The sequence below is a fragment of the Carcharodon carcharias genome, chromosome 2 (assembly GCF_017639515.1).
Source record: "Carcharodon carcharias isolate sCarCar2 chromosome 2, sCarCar2.pri, whole genome shotgun sequence".
Lineage (NCBI taxonomy): Eukaryota > Metazoa > Chordata > Chondrichthyes > Lamniformes > Lamnidae > Carcharodon > Carcharodon carcharias.
The window spans coordinates 206,919,789-206,936,935 of record NC_054468.1 but is presented as its reverse complement, the minus strand read 5'-3'; the positions used below and the strand labels follow the sequence as shown (position 1 = coordinate 206,936,935).

Sequence of the window (17,147 nt, the reverse complement as noted above, 5' to 3'; positions counted from 1 at the left end):
AAACTTTTATGGCTGCTGACTCTGAAGATGAGCATGTCTAATTTTGTGGTCATAAACAGCCATAGGAAATTAAATCACCTCTTTAAAAATCAATTTGACAAACTTGATAAAGGACTTGCTATCTAATGTGGTACTCTTTCAAAATGGAATATACCAGAAATGTTTGTGGTGTGTGGAGATCTGCATAAAAGAAATTTCTCTCTATATTATAAAAAGTCACTTTGGAAATGCTGTTATGGTTTGTGGATCATCTAAACCCAGTACCAACTCATAAACACGATGAAAGCTTTGAATTAATAAAAAGGTTTGTTGCTAAATAAATGCTGAAGTTTGTAAAATGTTTGCCATATCATTTTTAAGATTGACAAACCGCTGTCTTAGCTCCTCTCCCCTCTACTCTCACATACATATGATAAATGTGAGGAACTCATTGACTTTTGACACCTAAGATGGAGACCATCTGATCAACTACCTCAGCAATATCCCTCCCTCTACTAACCCACTTGCCCAAACTTCCTCTAATACTCCTGCTGCCTAGCTTACAACTTTCACCTTTGTTTCTTCTTTACTCCCCTCATGCCTCTGAGCTCAACTTGTCTGTGTGACCTACCCTCTGCGCCCACAGTCCTATTCCCACAAAACTAGGCCACCCAACTTCCCTTCCTGAACCCCATGTTAGCTGATATTGTAAATGGTCCTCTCTCAAGTATTGTTCCTCTTTTAAATATGCTGTAATCAAGCCTCCTCAAAAACCCACCCCTCGACCCCATTGTGCTTGAAAATTATCATCCTATCTCCAATCTTCCTTTCCAAAGTCTGTGAGCATGTTGTCTCCCAAATCTGTTCCCATCTTTCCTGGAACTCCATGTTTGAATCCCTCCAATCAGGTTTCTACCCTGACACAGCACTGTAACAGCTCTTACTCATCCTATGTGACTGACAGCTAAACTATTCCTCTGACCGCCTCAACTTGTCTGCAGCCTTTGTCAGTGTTGGCCATGCCATCCTCCTCCTTCAACCCCTTTCCACTGTCATCCACCTGGGTGGGACTGCTGTTACTTGGTTCAAGTCTTAACTATCTAATCTTAGAATCTTTCTGTTCCTGCACCATTACCTCTGGTGCCCCTCAAGGATCAATCCTTGGCCGCCTCCTATTTCTTATCTATATGCTGCCCCTCAGCACTAACATCCAAAGGCAGTGTTAGTTTTCACATCTACACTGATGACACTTGGCCCTACCTCACCATAACCTCTTTCAACTCCTCTACTGTTATTAAATTGTCGGACTGAGCAGAAATTTCTTCCGATTAAATATTGGGAAGAACGGAGCCATTGTTTTTGATTCCCATTGCAAACTCAGTTCCCTAATAACCAACTCCATTTCTCACTGTCGCAACCGTCAGATTAAGCCAGTCTGTTCACAACCTTGGTGTCACGTTGGACTCCAAGATGACATTCTAACTTTATATTCATGCCATCACTAAGATTTTTTTTCACCTCCCGTAATGTTGCCTGACTTTGACTGTCTAAGCTCATCTGCAGAAACCCCCATTCATCCCTTGTTCCTCCTCAGTTTGACTATATACAAAGCATTCCTGGCTTGTTTTTCTTACTCTACCCACCATAAACTTGAGGTCATCCAAACCTCTGCCCATGTTTAAACACACACCAAGTTCCATTCCCCTATCACCCCAATATTCCCTGACCTACATTGGCTCCTGGTCAAGCAACGTATTGATTTTAAAATTCTCATCCTTGTTTTTAAATCCCTCAGTGGCCTTGCCCCTCCCTATCTCCACCAGCTCCACAACCCTCCGATATCCATGCATCACTAATTCTAGCCCCTTGAGCATCCCTGATTTTAATTGCACCACCATTGTTGGCCATGCCTTCAGTTGCTTTGGCTCCAAGCTCTGGAATTCCCTCCTGACACCTTTCTGTCTCTCTACCTTGCTTTCCTCCTTTAGGATACTTCTTAAAATACCTCTCTTCCCAAACTTTTGGTCATTTGACCTAATATCTGCTTATGTAGCTTGGTATCATTTTGCTTTATGATGCTCCTATAAAGCATCATGTAGTGTATTATGTTAAAAGCATTATATAAATATAAGTTGTCATTGTTGACTAAGTCTGCTATTTCAGTTAGATTTTTCTTGCATTTTAAATTATTGGCTTAATTTCCCAACTTATTTGCCTACTTACATTGCTTTTGCTAACTAAGCAACTATGTCGATGGAGATCATCAACTAGACTGTCACAATTTTGATAACAAAAAACTGCGGATGCTGGAAATCCAAAACAAAAGCAGAATTACCTGGAAAAACTCAGCAGGTCTGGCAGCATCGGCGTCAACTCTTCTCCGCCGATGCTGCCAGACCTGCTGAGTTTTTCCAGGTAATTATGTTTTTGTCACAATTTTGAGCACATTTTGATGAACACAATGATATTGGGGGGTGGGAGAAAGGAAACTTCCCACTGATCCAGTGGGCAATAAATAGAGGGCTTCAACTTAAGATCATTAGAAGAATAAGAACAGAGGTAGGGGAAAAGGGTTGGTAAACTAGGATACCTCAATAGAAACAGTCATGGAACCATAATTCTGAACAGTTTCTAAAACAGGTGGAATAAGTACTTGAAAAAAGTTAAATGTACAGGGAAAGAACAACGAAATTAAACTAAACAATGGTTCTTTGAGAGTTAGTACAGCCTAAATAGTGACTTTCTTTGTGCTAAAATTCTATGATTTTAAGTGAATATCATGAGAAGAGAAAATAAAAACTGCACTTCTTTCCGGTCCTAGGTCAAAGGAAGTCTGAGCAGGGTAGGCAAAGGGAAGGTTAGTATTACCACTAAGTAAAATGTCACTGTCGCCACTCTGTCTGTCATATAAACATCATGGCCCTTTTTCTTCTTCCCTTAAGACAACAAAATAATGAACAATCAAGATGCAATTGAAAAGGCTGTTAATAGGGGCCAGTGTCTGTACAAGATATCAAGTTACACCAGCTATCCAATGCATGATTTTTACAGGTAAATTTTATCGTTCTTGCACTAATATTTTTCTAACAAAAGTAGAAAACAGCTTATTTTAATTAATTTTTATAACATTAAATGTTTTTTTCAATCACTAGGTGTCACACTTGCAACACAACAGATCGTAATGCAATCTGTGTAAACTGCATTAAGAAGTGCCATCAAGGACATGATGTGGAATTCATTAGACATGATAGGTCAGTACTGTATAGGAAACATTTGTAGTCATAATTTTCTGACTGGGATTTCTGAAGTCCTCTAGGTTATCTGACTTCTGTATCTGTTGCTCTATATATAATTAATAAATAAAACTTTCAGCCATAACAGTGCTGTTTTCCTTTAAGTAGCTGATCTGTGTCTTGGGAGTTAGTACAGAGGCTTTGAAACTGACCTATTCTCCCAGTCTACTGTTTCTTCTGGTGGGTAGGGGGGGACTAACGTTACAACTGAACAGAAACGGTGGTGCAGCAAGATACCATTTCACTGTCCATCAGGACATGTTCATACTTTATACTCTGTAAAAGTTTAAATTATTTCAAGCCAATTTGAATTCATGTTGTGGGGAGGATCAGCACCAGACTATTTTGTGTTGAGAGTTGATTGCTTGAACATCAACTCCTGTAAGGTGTGGGAAGAGAGAATTTTTCTTTTGACACATTTGCTGTTCCAATAAACTTCAATTAAGTGACCCCAAAGCAGTTGCAGTGGAGCTATATTGGTTGGTATTTCTACACTAATATCCAATACACACAAATCCTTTTGTATGTTGTAGACTTAAAACACATACAAGCTTTAGTAGAGGACAAGAAATTTCTGTTCATTTATGCATCACCATTGTGCAACTGGCATTAACACTGTCCTGAAAGAATTGAAGTCCTAAGCCTCTAACCATTTTCTAGATGCTGTGACATCTTGACAGAGCACAATAAGTCTTGCTCTGCCATTTTGATCTTGCTGTAAACAGCAATGCAAAGAAATCAATGGTGAACATGTGCCTCATACCCTCTTCACACCCTCTCTGACTAAGGAGAAAGTGATTGGCTTCAGTATAGGTGAGAAAAAACACAATGGATTAAAAATAAAGGAAAATATTAAATGGATAACAAGTTTACAGCATGGATTTCATTGAACCTTTGTCTCTGCCTGTGCAATACAAAACTATAAATCCACTTCATTTCTCTATACTCCAAATGTTTATCCTTGCCCAGCAGCTCCCTTGGTCTCTGCCTCAACAATTCCTGTGACAAAGCCTTCCATGTTCCAACTTTTTTCCACATAGATTCCTCCCCACCCTTTTATCTGGCAATGTTTAAATTGACCTCATTGCTAAATCTGCAGTCATACAAAATATGTCCCTGCTCACGTTTTAAAATATTTTTTCAATGCTCCAGTGGAAATAGTTCCAATATCTTCAGTAACTGAATTCCATCCCTGGGATCATCTTGTGCAAATTGAATACCTCTACACATGCTCATACTTATAAAACTCAATGCTATTGGTCACTGTGGCCCACCATGCCTGCATCCTCCTTGAGGGAATCATGTATTATTAGCCATACCAATCTCTGATTGCAATGTTTGACACCTAAGTAGACTTTAGAAATGTTTCTTGCTTCAGATCATATTGACTACATTTTCTTCATTCAGCAGCTTTCATGTTTGTGAACTAATTGTTCTCAGTGATGAAGACACCATAACCAAAGTTATTTTCCTTTGTTTCAATCCATAATCAGCTGAAATGTGCTGCATTGATAGTGAGTTGGGTTGAAAGATTAAACTATGTGCATGTCCACAGAAAACTGCAATTTGCTACTTGTTTGATTGTAGCAACAATATCTTAAGGATGGTGGTTGTGCAAATAATCATTGTTTAAAAAATCAGATTGAGTATATATAAGTTGATGGTTTTCTTGTCATAGGACACTGCAATTTAAAGGAAAATACTTATTTTTTTCCCCTTTTCATTACAGATTTTTCTGTGACTGTGGTGCTGGAACACTTTCAAATCCTTGCACATTAGCTGGAGAACCCACACATGATACAGACACTTTGTATGACTCTGCACCACCAATAGAGTCCAATACGTTGCAACACAATTGAGCTTCAGTATATCCTGCCATTCTAATCAACAGTAACTCCATTTGTATAAAAAAAAACTCTAGGGGAAAAATATCATTTGCCCAAATCTTCAGGAAGAATGTCAGAATTTGTACAGCTGTCGTGCATGTGTGGATGACACCAGAGTCCAAACTCTGGTGTTTTGACAGTGAAGGAAAGGAGTAATCTGCTAACTCAGGATCAAGAGAAGGCTGGGCATAAATAGCATTACAACAGACTAAGCAGCCAGCAGTGGACTATCCAAGAGACAAAAGGCTAACACTGGTTCAGTACCCTAAACACCAGCTTGTGAAGCTGTATTTTTCTTTGGACAAGTAGCATTGAAATATGGAGATGCAGGAGGACTGTTCTGCTGTTGGACATAGCAGCACCTATGGACAATGGGTACTGATTGGGTTGGTGTATGTATGAAAATGTGATCTAGCACTTCTGCATTTTTGATTTTTAAAAAAAAACATTTATTCAACTGAGACAACTGATTTTAATGCTTTTTCTCATGTAGCTTTTTTTTGTAATTTCAAGCAAAACCTTATTGTACTTGAATGTGTCCTGTTTTGTTAGCAGAACTAGAGACTTGCTGTAACTATACTCATGTCCCAGTATCTTAAATTCTTTCTATGAAAGAGAAAAGATAACACTAATCAATTGTATCCCACAACTTATTGATTTCAATTACAGAACATGGATGTTCTTTTTAAAGTTATTTCCAGAAGTCAACATAAGTGCTTATATGAGACTGTACAGGGATTAAGGGAAAGTAAACATCTGAAGTGGTACCAGTATTTTACCCAGTTTTTAAAAAGTTACATGCCACCTCATTAAAACATGCATATTGTTACAAAAGTAACTTCTGGACAGTGCCATTTTGGTAATGCTTCTCCCTGTAATGAAGCAGCTAGTATATATGTACATATATACTCAGTCTCCCTTTAATAGCTTTTCATTAATGCGTATTGGTGACAGTGGGTAAAATCAACAGCTTGAAAGTGTATGCATGTACCATAACATCCTAGACTTAATATATTGTGGAGTATTCAATAACCATTATGTAGATGATAGGTAACAATAAAAAAGGGTTTAATTTCCTAGGAAGAGAGTCTTATCATTTTAAAATAAACTTTATTAGAACATAATTTCAAAAATCATGTCTCTGAATTAAATCATACACTTGATATTGTGTTCAGATTTCAGCAATCTTCTGCAGTACTGGTTGTAGAGTGAGGAAGTTAATATTTGGGTCTTCAACCAAAAAGCACATCTCCCTGCAGAAGCAAAAAGTATAGAAAATTTAAATGTCTATAAAGCACTACAAATGCAGTAACTACAACAGATTACCACTAACCCATACAGTAGCAAAAAGAGGGTCTTTTTGCTCACTTCTTAAGTGCTATTCAAGGTGGTTGAGTCAACTCTACCATCTCATTAGTATTTGCTACCTTTACTTTTTTCCCCCATATTCTACTTTAAAATGGTCAGGACTAACTTTAACTTACAGGGATTATGTCTTTTTAATTCACTACCTCCCCTTTCAAAAGCTGCTTTCTAACTATTCTTTAGCATGTCATGCTGATTGTGTGGAATCAATTAACTTAAAAATAAACCTATATTTTGCCTTGCTTTGAATTCCACTGGAACATTTGCACTACTGCATCTTAAGATACCATAGAGAAAGAAAATCAAGCCTCGAAGTTAAAAGCTCTTTCCTGGCTAATAAAGTTAGAAATGATCCCTTGAGAAGCATAGGTTTACCATTGTTTCCACAGCCTGATTAAATTCATTCCAATGCACTTTATCAACTGGTATTACTTATGCCAAGTAATTTGCACAGTGCTGCAATCATAATTAGCAATCAGATACATATTAAAAACTTGAAGGTTCAATTCTTATATACTTACTTAAAAAGTCTGAAGGAAATGGTAGTCTTTTCAAATTCTTTAGCTTTCTTGTGACCTTTTTGAATAATTTCCTCAGGAATGTTTGCAAGTCTTGCTGCATTAAATCCATAACTCTTTGGGCAGGCTCCTTTGATAAATTTATATAGAAATGTGATGGTTTCCTGGCTTGGATCTTCACATTCATTCTCAACCATACAAGCCTGCAAACAGTCCACAACAGAAGATGTTACAAATCATTAACTCTAACCCAGCATCATTTACTGCAGGCTTGGAGAAAGGTTACGCTGCTTTACCATCTTTCTGAAGCTAAGCATACATATTTTTCATGCCTTCCACATTCCGGAATTCTCCCAACAAATTCCAACATTGTTTGATTTCTAGATTAATGCTAACCAGGTGCACATACAAGCATGAAATTGCTACAAGACTTGATTTAAATTATATTGAACGTGAAGCACTTACCATATGCCCTAAACAGACTGCAGTGGAGTGAGAGAAGTCTTCCACAAGGGAATGGTAGTGTGTAGAAAACAGAGTGCGGCACTTGATATTTTCAGCAAGCTCTTTTACCACCGCACTAGCAATTGCTGTGCCGTCATATGTTGCTGTACCACGGCCTGGAATAACAATTCAAATGCAAAAGTTTTGCTTAACTGGATGTTCACAGCTTTACCTTTCAAACTAACTACCAACACTACGATAATCAGATTGAGATATTGGAGGGGGAGGATTCAGTTGTTGTGGTCCATGTCGGGACAAATAACATAGGTAAGACTAGAAAAGAGGACCTGTTTGGGGATTATTAGGAACTAAATTAAAGAACAGGTCCTCAAGGTTTATAATCTCCAGGTTACGACCCAAGCCACGTGCAAATTGGCATAGGGATGCGAGAATAAGGGAAGTAAACACATGGCTAAAGGAGTGGTGTGGGAAAGAGGGGTTCCATTTCGTGAGGCACTGGCATCAGTATTGGAACAGGAAGGATCTGTACCGTTGGGATGGTATCCACCTGAACTGATCTGGGACCAATGTCCTGGCAAAAAGGGTAAATAGGATGGTCAACAGGACTGTAAATTAGAAAGTGAGGGGGGAGGGAAGGGTAAAACTCCAAGAAGTATGACTAATGGGAAACAAAGCAGCAGGTTAGCATGTGGGGGGGTGGATTCAACCATGGAAAATTATGAAAAAACTGAAAAGGAGAGCCCATTAAAGTCTCCAGAACACAAAATAGGACAGTGTTTGGAAAGGGCTAGGAATCTAATTTCAAGCACATCAGATAAAGGGACAATGAGAAAGGGGACGGGAAATACAGGACTGAAGGTGTTGTTTCTAAACAAGCTGGTGGCGCATATTGAAATTGGCAGGTATGATGTGGTGGGCATCACGGAGACATAGCTGCAAGGGGATCAGGACTGGGAGCTAAATATCCAAGGATATACGTCCTATCGAAAAGATAGGCAAGTTGGCAGAGGGGGTGGGGTTGCTTTGTTAATAAGAAATGAAATTAAATCGATAGCAAGAAATGACATGGGGTCAGATGCTATAGAATCTGTGTGGGTAGAGTTGAGGAACCACAAAGGTAAAAAAATACCATAATGGGAGTTATGTACAGGCCTCCGAACAGTAGTCAGAATGTGGGGCACAAGACACACCAGGAGATAGAAAAGGTGTGTAAGAAAGGCAAGGTTACAGTGATCATGGGGGATTTCAATATGCAGGTAGACTGGGAAAATCAGGTTGGTAGCGGATCCCAAGAAAAGGAATTTGTGGAATGTCTACGAGATGACTTTTTGGAGCAGCTTGTGGTGGAACCCACTAGGGAACAGTCAATTCTGGATTTAGTGATGTGTAATAAGGCAGATTTGATAAGGGAGCTTAAGGTGAAGGAACCCTTAGGAGGAAGTGACCCTAATATGATAGAATTTACCCTGCAATTTGAGAGGAAAAAGCTGGAATCAGATGTAATGGTATTACAGTTAAAATAAAGGAAACTACAGAGGCATGAGGGAGGAGCTGGTCAGAATTGACTGGGAGATGAGCCTAGCAGGGAAGACAGTGGAACAGCAATGGCAGGAGTTTCTGGGAGTAATTTGGGGGAGACAGCAAAAATTCATCCCTAGGAAGAAGAAGCATACTGAAGGGAGGACGAGACAACCATGGCTGACAAGGGAAGTCAGGGACAGCATAAAAGCTAAAGAGAAAGCATACAATGTGGGGAAGAGCAGTGGGAAACCAGGGGATTGGGAAGCCTACAAAGGCCAACAGAGGACAACTAAAAAATAATAAGGAGGGAGAAGATTAAATATGAGGGTAAACTAGCCAGTAATATAAAAGAAGATTGCAAGAGTTTTTTTTAAGATATAAAAAGGGTAAGAGAGGCAAAAGTGGACATTGGGCCACTGGAAAATGACACTGGAGTAGTAATAGTGGGGAACAAAGAAATGGTGGAGGAACTGAATAGGTACTTTGCGTCAGTCTTCACGGTGGAAGACACGAGTAACATCCCCAAAGTTCAAGAGACTTCGAGAGAGGGGGGCAGAGGTGAGTATGGTGGCCATTACCAAGGAGAAGGTGCTAGGAAAACTGAAAGGTCTGAAGGTGGATAAATCACCTGGACCAGATGGATTACACCCCAGAATTCTGAAGGAGATAGCTGAAGAGATAGTGGAGGCGTTAGTGCTGATCTTTCAGGAATCACTCGAGTCAGGGAGGGTCCCAGAGGACTGGAAAATCACTAATGTAACCCCCCTGTTTAAGAAGGGAGTGAGGCAAAAGACGGGAAATTACAGGCCAAGTATAACCTTATCAACGACCGAGGTCAGGCTAGAGTCCATTATGAAGGATGAGATTTCAGAAAACTTGGAAGTGCATGGTAAAATAGGGCAAAGTCAGCATGGTTTCATCAAGGGGAGGTCATGCCTGACAAATCTGTTAGAATTCTTTGAGGAGGTATCGAGTAGGTTAGACAAAGGAGAGCCAATGGATGTTATCTACTTAGACTTCCAGAAGGCCTTTGACAAGGTGCTGCACAGGAGGCTGCTCAGTAAGATACGAGCCCATGGTGTTAGAGGCAAGGTACTAGCATGGATAGAAGATTGGCTGTCTGACAGGAGGCAGAGAATGGGGATAAGGAGGTCCTTCTCAGTTTGGCGGCCGGTGACTAGTGGAGTTCCACAGGGGTCAGTGTTGGGACCACAACTTTTCATTTTATGCATTAATGATCTAGATGAAGGAACTGAGGGCATCCTGACTAAGTTTGCAGATGATACAACGATAGGTGGAGGGACAGGTAGAATTGAGGAGGCAGGGAGGCTGCAGAAGGATTTGGACAGTTTAGGAGAATGGGCAAAGTAGCAGCAGATGGGGAAGTGTGAGGTCATGCACTTTGGTAGGAAGAATAGAGGCACAGACTATTTTCTAAATGGGGAGAGAATTCAGAAATCTGGAGTGCAAAGGGACTTGGGAGTCCTAGGATTCCAGGATTCTCTTAAGGTTAACTTACAGATTGAGTCAGTAGTTAGGAAGGCAAATGCAATGTTGGCATTTATTTCGAGAGGACTAGAATATAAAAGCAGGGATGTGCTGCTGAGGCTTTAAAAGGCTCTGGTCAGACCACATTTAGAATTTTGTGAACAATTTTGGGCCCCGTATCTCAGGAAGGATGTTCTGGCCCTGGAGAGGGTCCAGAGGAAGTTCACGAGAATGATCCCAGGAATGAAAGGCTTAACATATGAGAAACGTCTGAGGACTTTGGGTCTATACTCGATGGAGTTTAGAAGGATGAGGGGGTATCTGATTGAAACTTAGAATACTGAAAGGCCTGGATAAAGTGAACATGGTGAAGATGCTTCCATTAGTAGGAGAGACTAGGACCTGAGGGCACAGCCTCAGAGTAAAGGGAAGACCTTTTAGAACAGAGATGAGGAGAAACTTCTTTAGCCAGAGAGTGGTGAATCTATGGAATTCATTGCCACAGAAGGCCGAGGAGGCCAGATCATTGACCGAGGTAGATAGGTTCTTGATTGGTAAGGGGATCAAAGGTTACGGGGAGAAGGTAGGAGAATGGGGTTGAGAAACTTAGCGGCCATGATTGAATGGTGGAGCAGACTCGATGGGCCGAATTTCTGCTCCTATGTCTTATGGAGATCCAGTGATTTTAATTTACTCAGGTCATTTGGAACAACAACAGAAGTTACCATGAAAGCAAGAAGGCTAAGAATTTCATATAGCGGTTATCTTTCAGATCATCAGTAAATACACTATTTGGCATTCTGGTACCCAAAAACAATATCCCAATTCAACAATGTGTGAAGGTAACAAGTGTTCAGCTCAGACATCATACAAACACATGAATTGGGAGTAGGCCATTCAGTACCTTGAGCTTGCTCTATCATTCAATAAGATCATGACTGATCTGATTGTGGCCTGAGCCCAATATTCCACCTACCCGATAACCTTTAACTCCCTTGTTAGTCAAGAATCTAGCTACCTCCGCCTTAAGAACATTCAGTAACCCTGCATCCACCACTCTCTGGAAAGTTCCAAAGCCTCACGACCCTCACAGAAAATTTCTTCTCATCTGTGTCACAAATGAGAAACCCTTTCTTTTTAAACTGTGTCCTTAATTCTAGTCTCTTCCACAAGGGGAAACATTTTTCAACGCTTCAATAAGATCGCCACTCATTCTTCTAAACTCCAATGGATACAAGCCCAGCCTATCCTCATTAGACAACACCCCACCACAGGTATTAATTGAGTGAACCTTCTCTGAACTGCTAACACATTTATAGCCTCAAATGAGCAACTGTGCACAGTACTCCAGATGTGGTCTCACCAACGCCCTGTACAACTGCAGCAAAACATTTTTATATTCCATGTGTCTTCCTAATCACTTGCTGTAACTGCACACTATCTTTTTGAGATTTATGGATCAGGATACCCAGATCCCTCAATATCAGAGTTCTGCAATCTCTCAAATTTAAATAATATGCTGTTTTCCTATTCTTCCTGCCAAAGTGAAAATTTAAGTTAGGCTGGAGGAAAGCAACTCAAGTGCCCAATTAGACAGTGTGAATCTCCTTGATAGGATCAGTATGCAGTCCCTCTTCAATCAGCTCTCTCCTTATTACCACCCCCCTCCCCATACCAAACCAAATTAAAACATGCACTGACTAAGCCAGGGTTCAGCAACCTTTCTCTGAACCGGAAGAGCCTTAAGAACTTTGCCTAAAATACAAACTTGAGCCGCAAGACCCAAAAAAATAGATTAAAATGAGCAAAACATCAATAACAAATTCAAAGTGAAAGAATATTTTTTGTCTGTGTTTTTAGAATAGATTTTGCAATAAACTCTTTTATTTTAAACTTGTCAGTAAAGTCAGCTTTAAACAGGACTTTTGCTTAAAGTTTTCAAAACAAAAAGAACTTTCCAGCCCAGATTCTCATATCAAAATAACAGGTTTAATTTTCAGCTACATTAGTGTTGCAACCATAAAACCTAATCCTCAAACCCCAACTTACCTGTAACCAATGTGTAGACATATGACAGTTTTATTTCAAGCTCAATGCTATTTTTCATCAAAATCATTTGAAACCATGAAATTTGACTATTAACCTTTAATTCCCACAGGACAATTGTGTTACTGTATTCTTTGAGTTGACTCTAATTAATATTTCCAGATATTTTCTTAAACCCCGTGACTGAGAAAGTTTGATGGTGGTAAGGAGCCACAGGTTGCCGACCCTTGGTCTAGGCTTACAAGTGTGTAATGGTCATTTCAGTCAAATGGATACAAGACTGAAATTTCACATGGCGACCAATACACTTGCTTGATATCCCAATGGAACAAAACCATTTATACTGCACTCGACAGTGTTGCATACCTTGGCCACCATCTAAAAATAAAATGGAAAGAACAGAGTGCCTTTCACAATGGCAGCACACCTCAAAGCACTTCACAGCCAACGAAGTAAGCGAAACGTGGCAGCCAATTTGTACACACGAGAAATGACCTAATAATCCTTTTAGAAAGAGGCCATTCAGCCCATCGTGTCTGCGCAGGCCAAAAAGAGAAAAAGAAACTAGCCGCTCATTTTAACTTCACTTTCCAGCACCTGGTCCATAGCCTTGCAGGTTACAGCACCTCAGATGCAGATCCAGGTACCTTTTAAATGAGTTGAGCGTTTCAGCCTCAACCACCAACTTAGGCAGTGAACTCCAGACACCCATTGCCCTCTGGGTGAAAAAATCCTTCCTAAGGTCCCCTCAAACCTATGCCCCCCCAGTAACTGACCCCTCGGCTAGGGGAAACAAATTTTTACTGTCGACCCTATCTCAGTCCCTCAAATTTTATACACCTCAATTAGGTCTCCCCTTACCCTCCTCTGTTCATGGAAAACAACCCTAACCTATTCAAACTCTCCTCATAACTGCAATTTTCAAACCCTGATAACATTCTTGTAAGTCTCCTCTGCACTCTCTCCAGTGCAATTATGTCCTTCCTGTAATGTGACCAGTACACAAAATTCCAGCTGTGGCCTAACCAGCATTTTATACAGTTCCATCATTATATCCCTGCTTTTATATTCAATACCTCGCCCAATAAAGGAAAGCATTCCATATGCTTTCTTGACTGCTTTGTTCAGCTGTTCTGCGATCTTCAAGGACCTGTGGACATGCACTCCAAGGTTTCTCACTTCCTCAGCCCCTCTCAATAACTCCAATTTATTGAGTATTCCCTTGCTTTGTTTGCTCTCCCCAAATGTATTATCTCACTTTTCTGGATTGAATTCCATTTTCCACTTCTCCACCCACTCAACCAAACCATTGATATCATTCTGGAGTCCACAGCTATCCCCCTTAATTTCCACCACATGGCCAATTTTGTGTCAGCTGCAAATTTCCCAATCATACCTCCCACATTTAAGTCTAAATCAATATATACAACAAACAGCAAGGGCCCCAAGATCAATCCAAGTGACAGTTTATCCTGTGACTCAGGATTGTTTACAATAATTTGCCTACCACCAAAGTCAGACTGACCAGCCTATAATTTTCTGGCCTATCTCTCGCACCCTTTTCAAAGGTCCACATTCGTAGACCTCCAATCCTCTAGTACTTCGCCTGTATCTAGTGAGGATTGGAAAATGATCCTCAGAGCATCCACTATTTCCTCCCTGGCTTCTTTCAACATCCTGGGATACAATCTATCTGGGCCCAATGATTTATCCACCTTCAAGTAGGCCAGTCCCCCCCAATACTTCCTCTCTCACTATGCTTATTGTATCTAATATTTCACACTCCTCTAAATAGAATGCCTGCATCACCCCTCCCTTTAGTGAAAACAGACAAAAAAACTCATTGAGAACCCTGACCACATCTTCTGCATCAACGCACAAGTTACCATGTACATTTCTGATAGACCCTACCTTTTCCTTAGTTATTCTCTTGCTCATAATGTATTGGTAAAACATTTTAGGATTTTCTTTGATTATACATGCCAATATTTTTTCGTGTCCTCTCTGCTTTCCTAATTTCCATTTTTACGCCACCCTTGTACTTTATACACGCCTCAGCTTTCTACAGTATTAAGCCTTTTGTGACTGTCATAAGCTTTCTTTTTCTGCTTTATCTTGGCTTGTATGTTTCTGGGTAACCAGGGGGCTCTAGGTTTGGCAGTATCACCCTTTTTCTTTGTGGGAACACTTCCACAGTGCCCATAGAATCTCGCTTTCAAATGCCTCCCACTGATTTGACAGAGCTTTTCCTTAATAGGTGCATCCAGTCCATTCTCGCCAGCTCAACTCTCAGCTTCGTAAAATTTGTCCTCCCCCAGGAATTTACTCCTGTTCTTTGTCCTTTTCCATAATGATGCCAAATCTAACTACATTATGGGCATTATCTCCGGAATGGTCCCCCACTGCTGCTTCATCCACTGGCCCAGCTTAATTTCCGAAGACTAAATCTAGAATTGCGCCCCCTCTTGTTGAGCTTGTTACGTGGTGGCTAAAAAAGTTCTCGAATGCAGTTCAACAATTTTGACCCCTGACCCCTTCACACTCTTTGCATCCCAATTGGTATTAGGGTAGTTAAAATCCCCAACGATTACTGCCCTATTGCTTTTGCAGTCAGAAATCTGTCTACATATTTGCTCTTCTAACTCCCTTCCACTATTTGGAGGTTTAGTGATGGTCATATGCTCCAGTCTCTGGAGTGGGGCTTGGACGAGTACGCACCAACTGAGCCATGGACCCATGAATCTAGATTTCTGCACACACATCCATTTACCCTGCCCACCAATAGCAGAGAAAGTTTTTTGTTCCAATCCTACCAATTAAATAGCTTCAATATTGGGACGGGAAATGGCAGAATACAGAACATGGGCACCAGCTAGAGCATAGTTTTCTCACTTCAATAGGAATACCACCCACAGAAAAACCAGGAATGAGGAGCAAATTTAGGTCAGAAGTGTTTTCTCCCCATCGAGAGTCCAGTAGATGTTCATTAAACAAACTATCCAAAACCTTGATACAAAGTATCAAATTGACCAAATAAATTCTACAGACAGCTTGGTTTGGAATGGTGATAAATGCGTACAAGTGACCACAAAGTAAAAACCTTGACAGGCGATGCATTCTCATTTTAATATTAACTTCCCTATCATTTCCCCACGATTCCCCCATCTCAACCAACCATAATGTCTTTCAACAAGCGCCACACTCTGCTGGTGGTGACCACAATAGCTTGCCCAGTGGTACTTCTGGGAGAAGTTAGCTGCATCATTTCTCCCCTTGCTGAGGAAACCTGTAGCTCCACAGAGAATTCACCATTTTAAATGCCCAGTGTAAACACTTCCTGTTCGTTCTTAAGACTCGCTCACTGGGAACTTCACTGGTCAAATTCGAACATATACAACAAGTGTTTAAGTATGCTAGAACACAGTCTCAGGATTATCAGATACCACAATCAGATAATCAAACCTAGTCCAGCATTTAAAGTAGATCCAAACATTACCTAATTCGTCCAAAAGCACGAGGGAATGTGGGGTCGCATGTCGCAAGATACTGGACGTCTCGCTGAGCTCCACAAAGAAAGTGCTTTCACCTGCAAGAATGAGATGGTTAATGTTACAGCATTTTAGATGCTACTGCATAGAACCCCACATTTCAACTGAAAAGACTGCTATTTAATTACATTTCACTTCACTCCTTTGTGCATTGCTTGGTGAGGGAGGAATAAATTGAGAGTCTTGGTTAGTTCATTTCCAGCATGTGTGTCAGGGCTAAAGTTGGTTCATCAGCTTGCTCCCAGCAGCTATGTGCCAATAAGCCAACAGCTCCAAATGAAGTTGTTCTGACCCATTTTATTTAGCACATGTCAACCTGCTGTGTAAAAAAAAATCAAAACCACCTGCTATGTATGGACACCATCATTCCATTTGGCCCTAATGACTGCATTACCACTAATTTACTTCTCTAGTCAGATTTTCTAGAGGCAGTGGCATTGTCACTGGACTGGTATTCGAGAGACTCAGTCCCTGGAGACCAGGGTTCGAATCTCACCACAGCAAATGGTGAAATTTGAATTCAATCAAAATCTGGAAACCATTGCCAATTGTTGTAAAAACCCATCTGGTTCACTAACTCTCTTTAGGGAAGGAAATCTGCCACCCTTACCTGGTCTGGCCTACATGTGACTTCAGACCCACAGCAATGTGGTTGACTCTTAAAATGCCCCCTGAACAAGGGCATTAGGGTTGGGAAATAAATGCTGGCCTAGCCAGCGACACCCACATCCCATGAGCAAATATTTTTTTTTTAAAAAATTGACAGTTTCTACCAAGGACCTGAAAATTTACAGAAGGAACTTGGCTACAACACCAACCAGAGTACAGATTTTATCAGAGAGTCCATTTATATCCTCTGGGAAGCCAAATGCAGATGTGTTTAGATTGCTGGAAGTAGTGAGTAGGTCCAGATTTTCTATTCTTTATTGTTATCAGTACACTGAAGTGCAAGCATCTGTGATTTCCAGTCCTTGGCTTCAGCCAAGATAAACCCATATTAAAATACAAGGGAGAAGTGCTTTCTGTGCATTTTTAAAA

At 40.5% G+C, this 17,147-nt stretch overlaps 2 protein-coding genes across 6 annotated transcripts in view; one reads left to right on the top strand and one right to left on the bottom strand.

Moving 5' to 3' along the window:
• Positions 1 to 6,237, top strand: part of LOC121289979 (F-box only protein 11) — a 133,335-nt gene extending 127,098 nt beyond the window's left edge. For 4 of the 5 annotated variants that reach the window (XM_041210009.1, XM_041210028.1, XM_041210040.1 and 1 more), the window contains 4 exons: positions 2,801 to 2,836; positions 2,922 to 3,030; positions 3,132 to 3,230; positions 5,002 to 6,237. In XM_041210009.1, coding sequence (XP_041065943.1) covers positions 2,801 to 2,836; positions 2,922 to 3,030; positions 3,132 to 3,230; positions 5,002 to 5,131 — 374 coding nt within the window. In that variant the 3' untranslated portion in view covers positions 5,132 to 6,237. The remainder of the gene's footprint in view (positions 1 to 2,800; positions 2,837 to 2,921; positions 3,031 to 3,131; positions 3,231 to 5,001) is intronic. The other variant, XM_041210019.1, reaches the window with a different exon arrangement.
• The window catches only part of msh6 (mutS homolog 6 (E. coli)), a 30,515-nt gene continuing 19,605 nt past the window's right edge, over positions 6,238 to 17,147 (bottom strand). Inside the window, exons 7-10 of the mRNA XM_041209997.1 lie at positions 16,058 to 16,147; positions 7,507 to 7,661; positions 7,045 to 7,244; positions 6,238 to 6,411 (exon numbers count right to left, since the gene is read on the bottom strand). Coding sequence (XP_041065931.1) covers positions 6,330 to 6,411; positions 7,045 to 7,244; positions 7,507 to 7,661; positions 16,058 to 16,147 — 527 coding nt within the window. The 3' untranslated portion in view covers positions 6,238 to 6,329. The remainder of the gene's footprint in view (positions 6,412 to 7,044; positions 7,245 to 7,506; positions 7,662 to 16,057; positions 16,148 to 17,147) is intronic.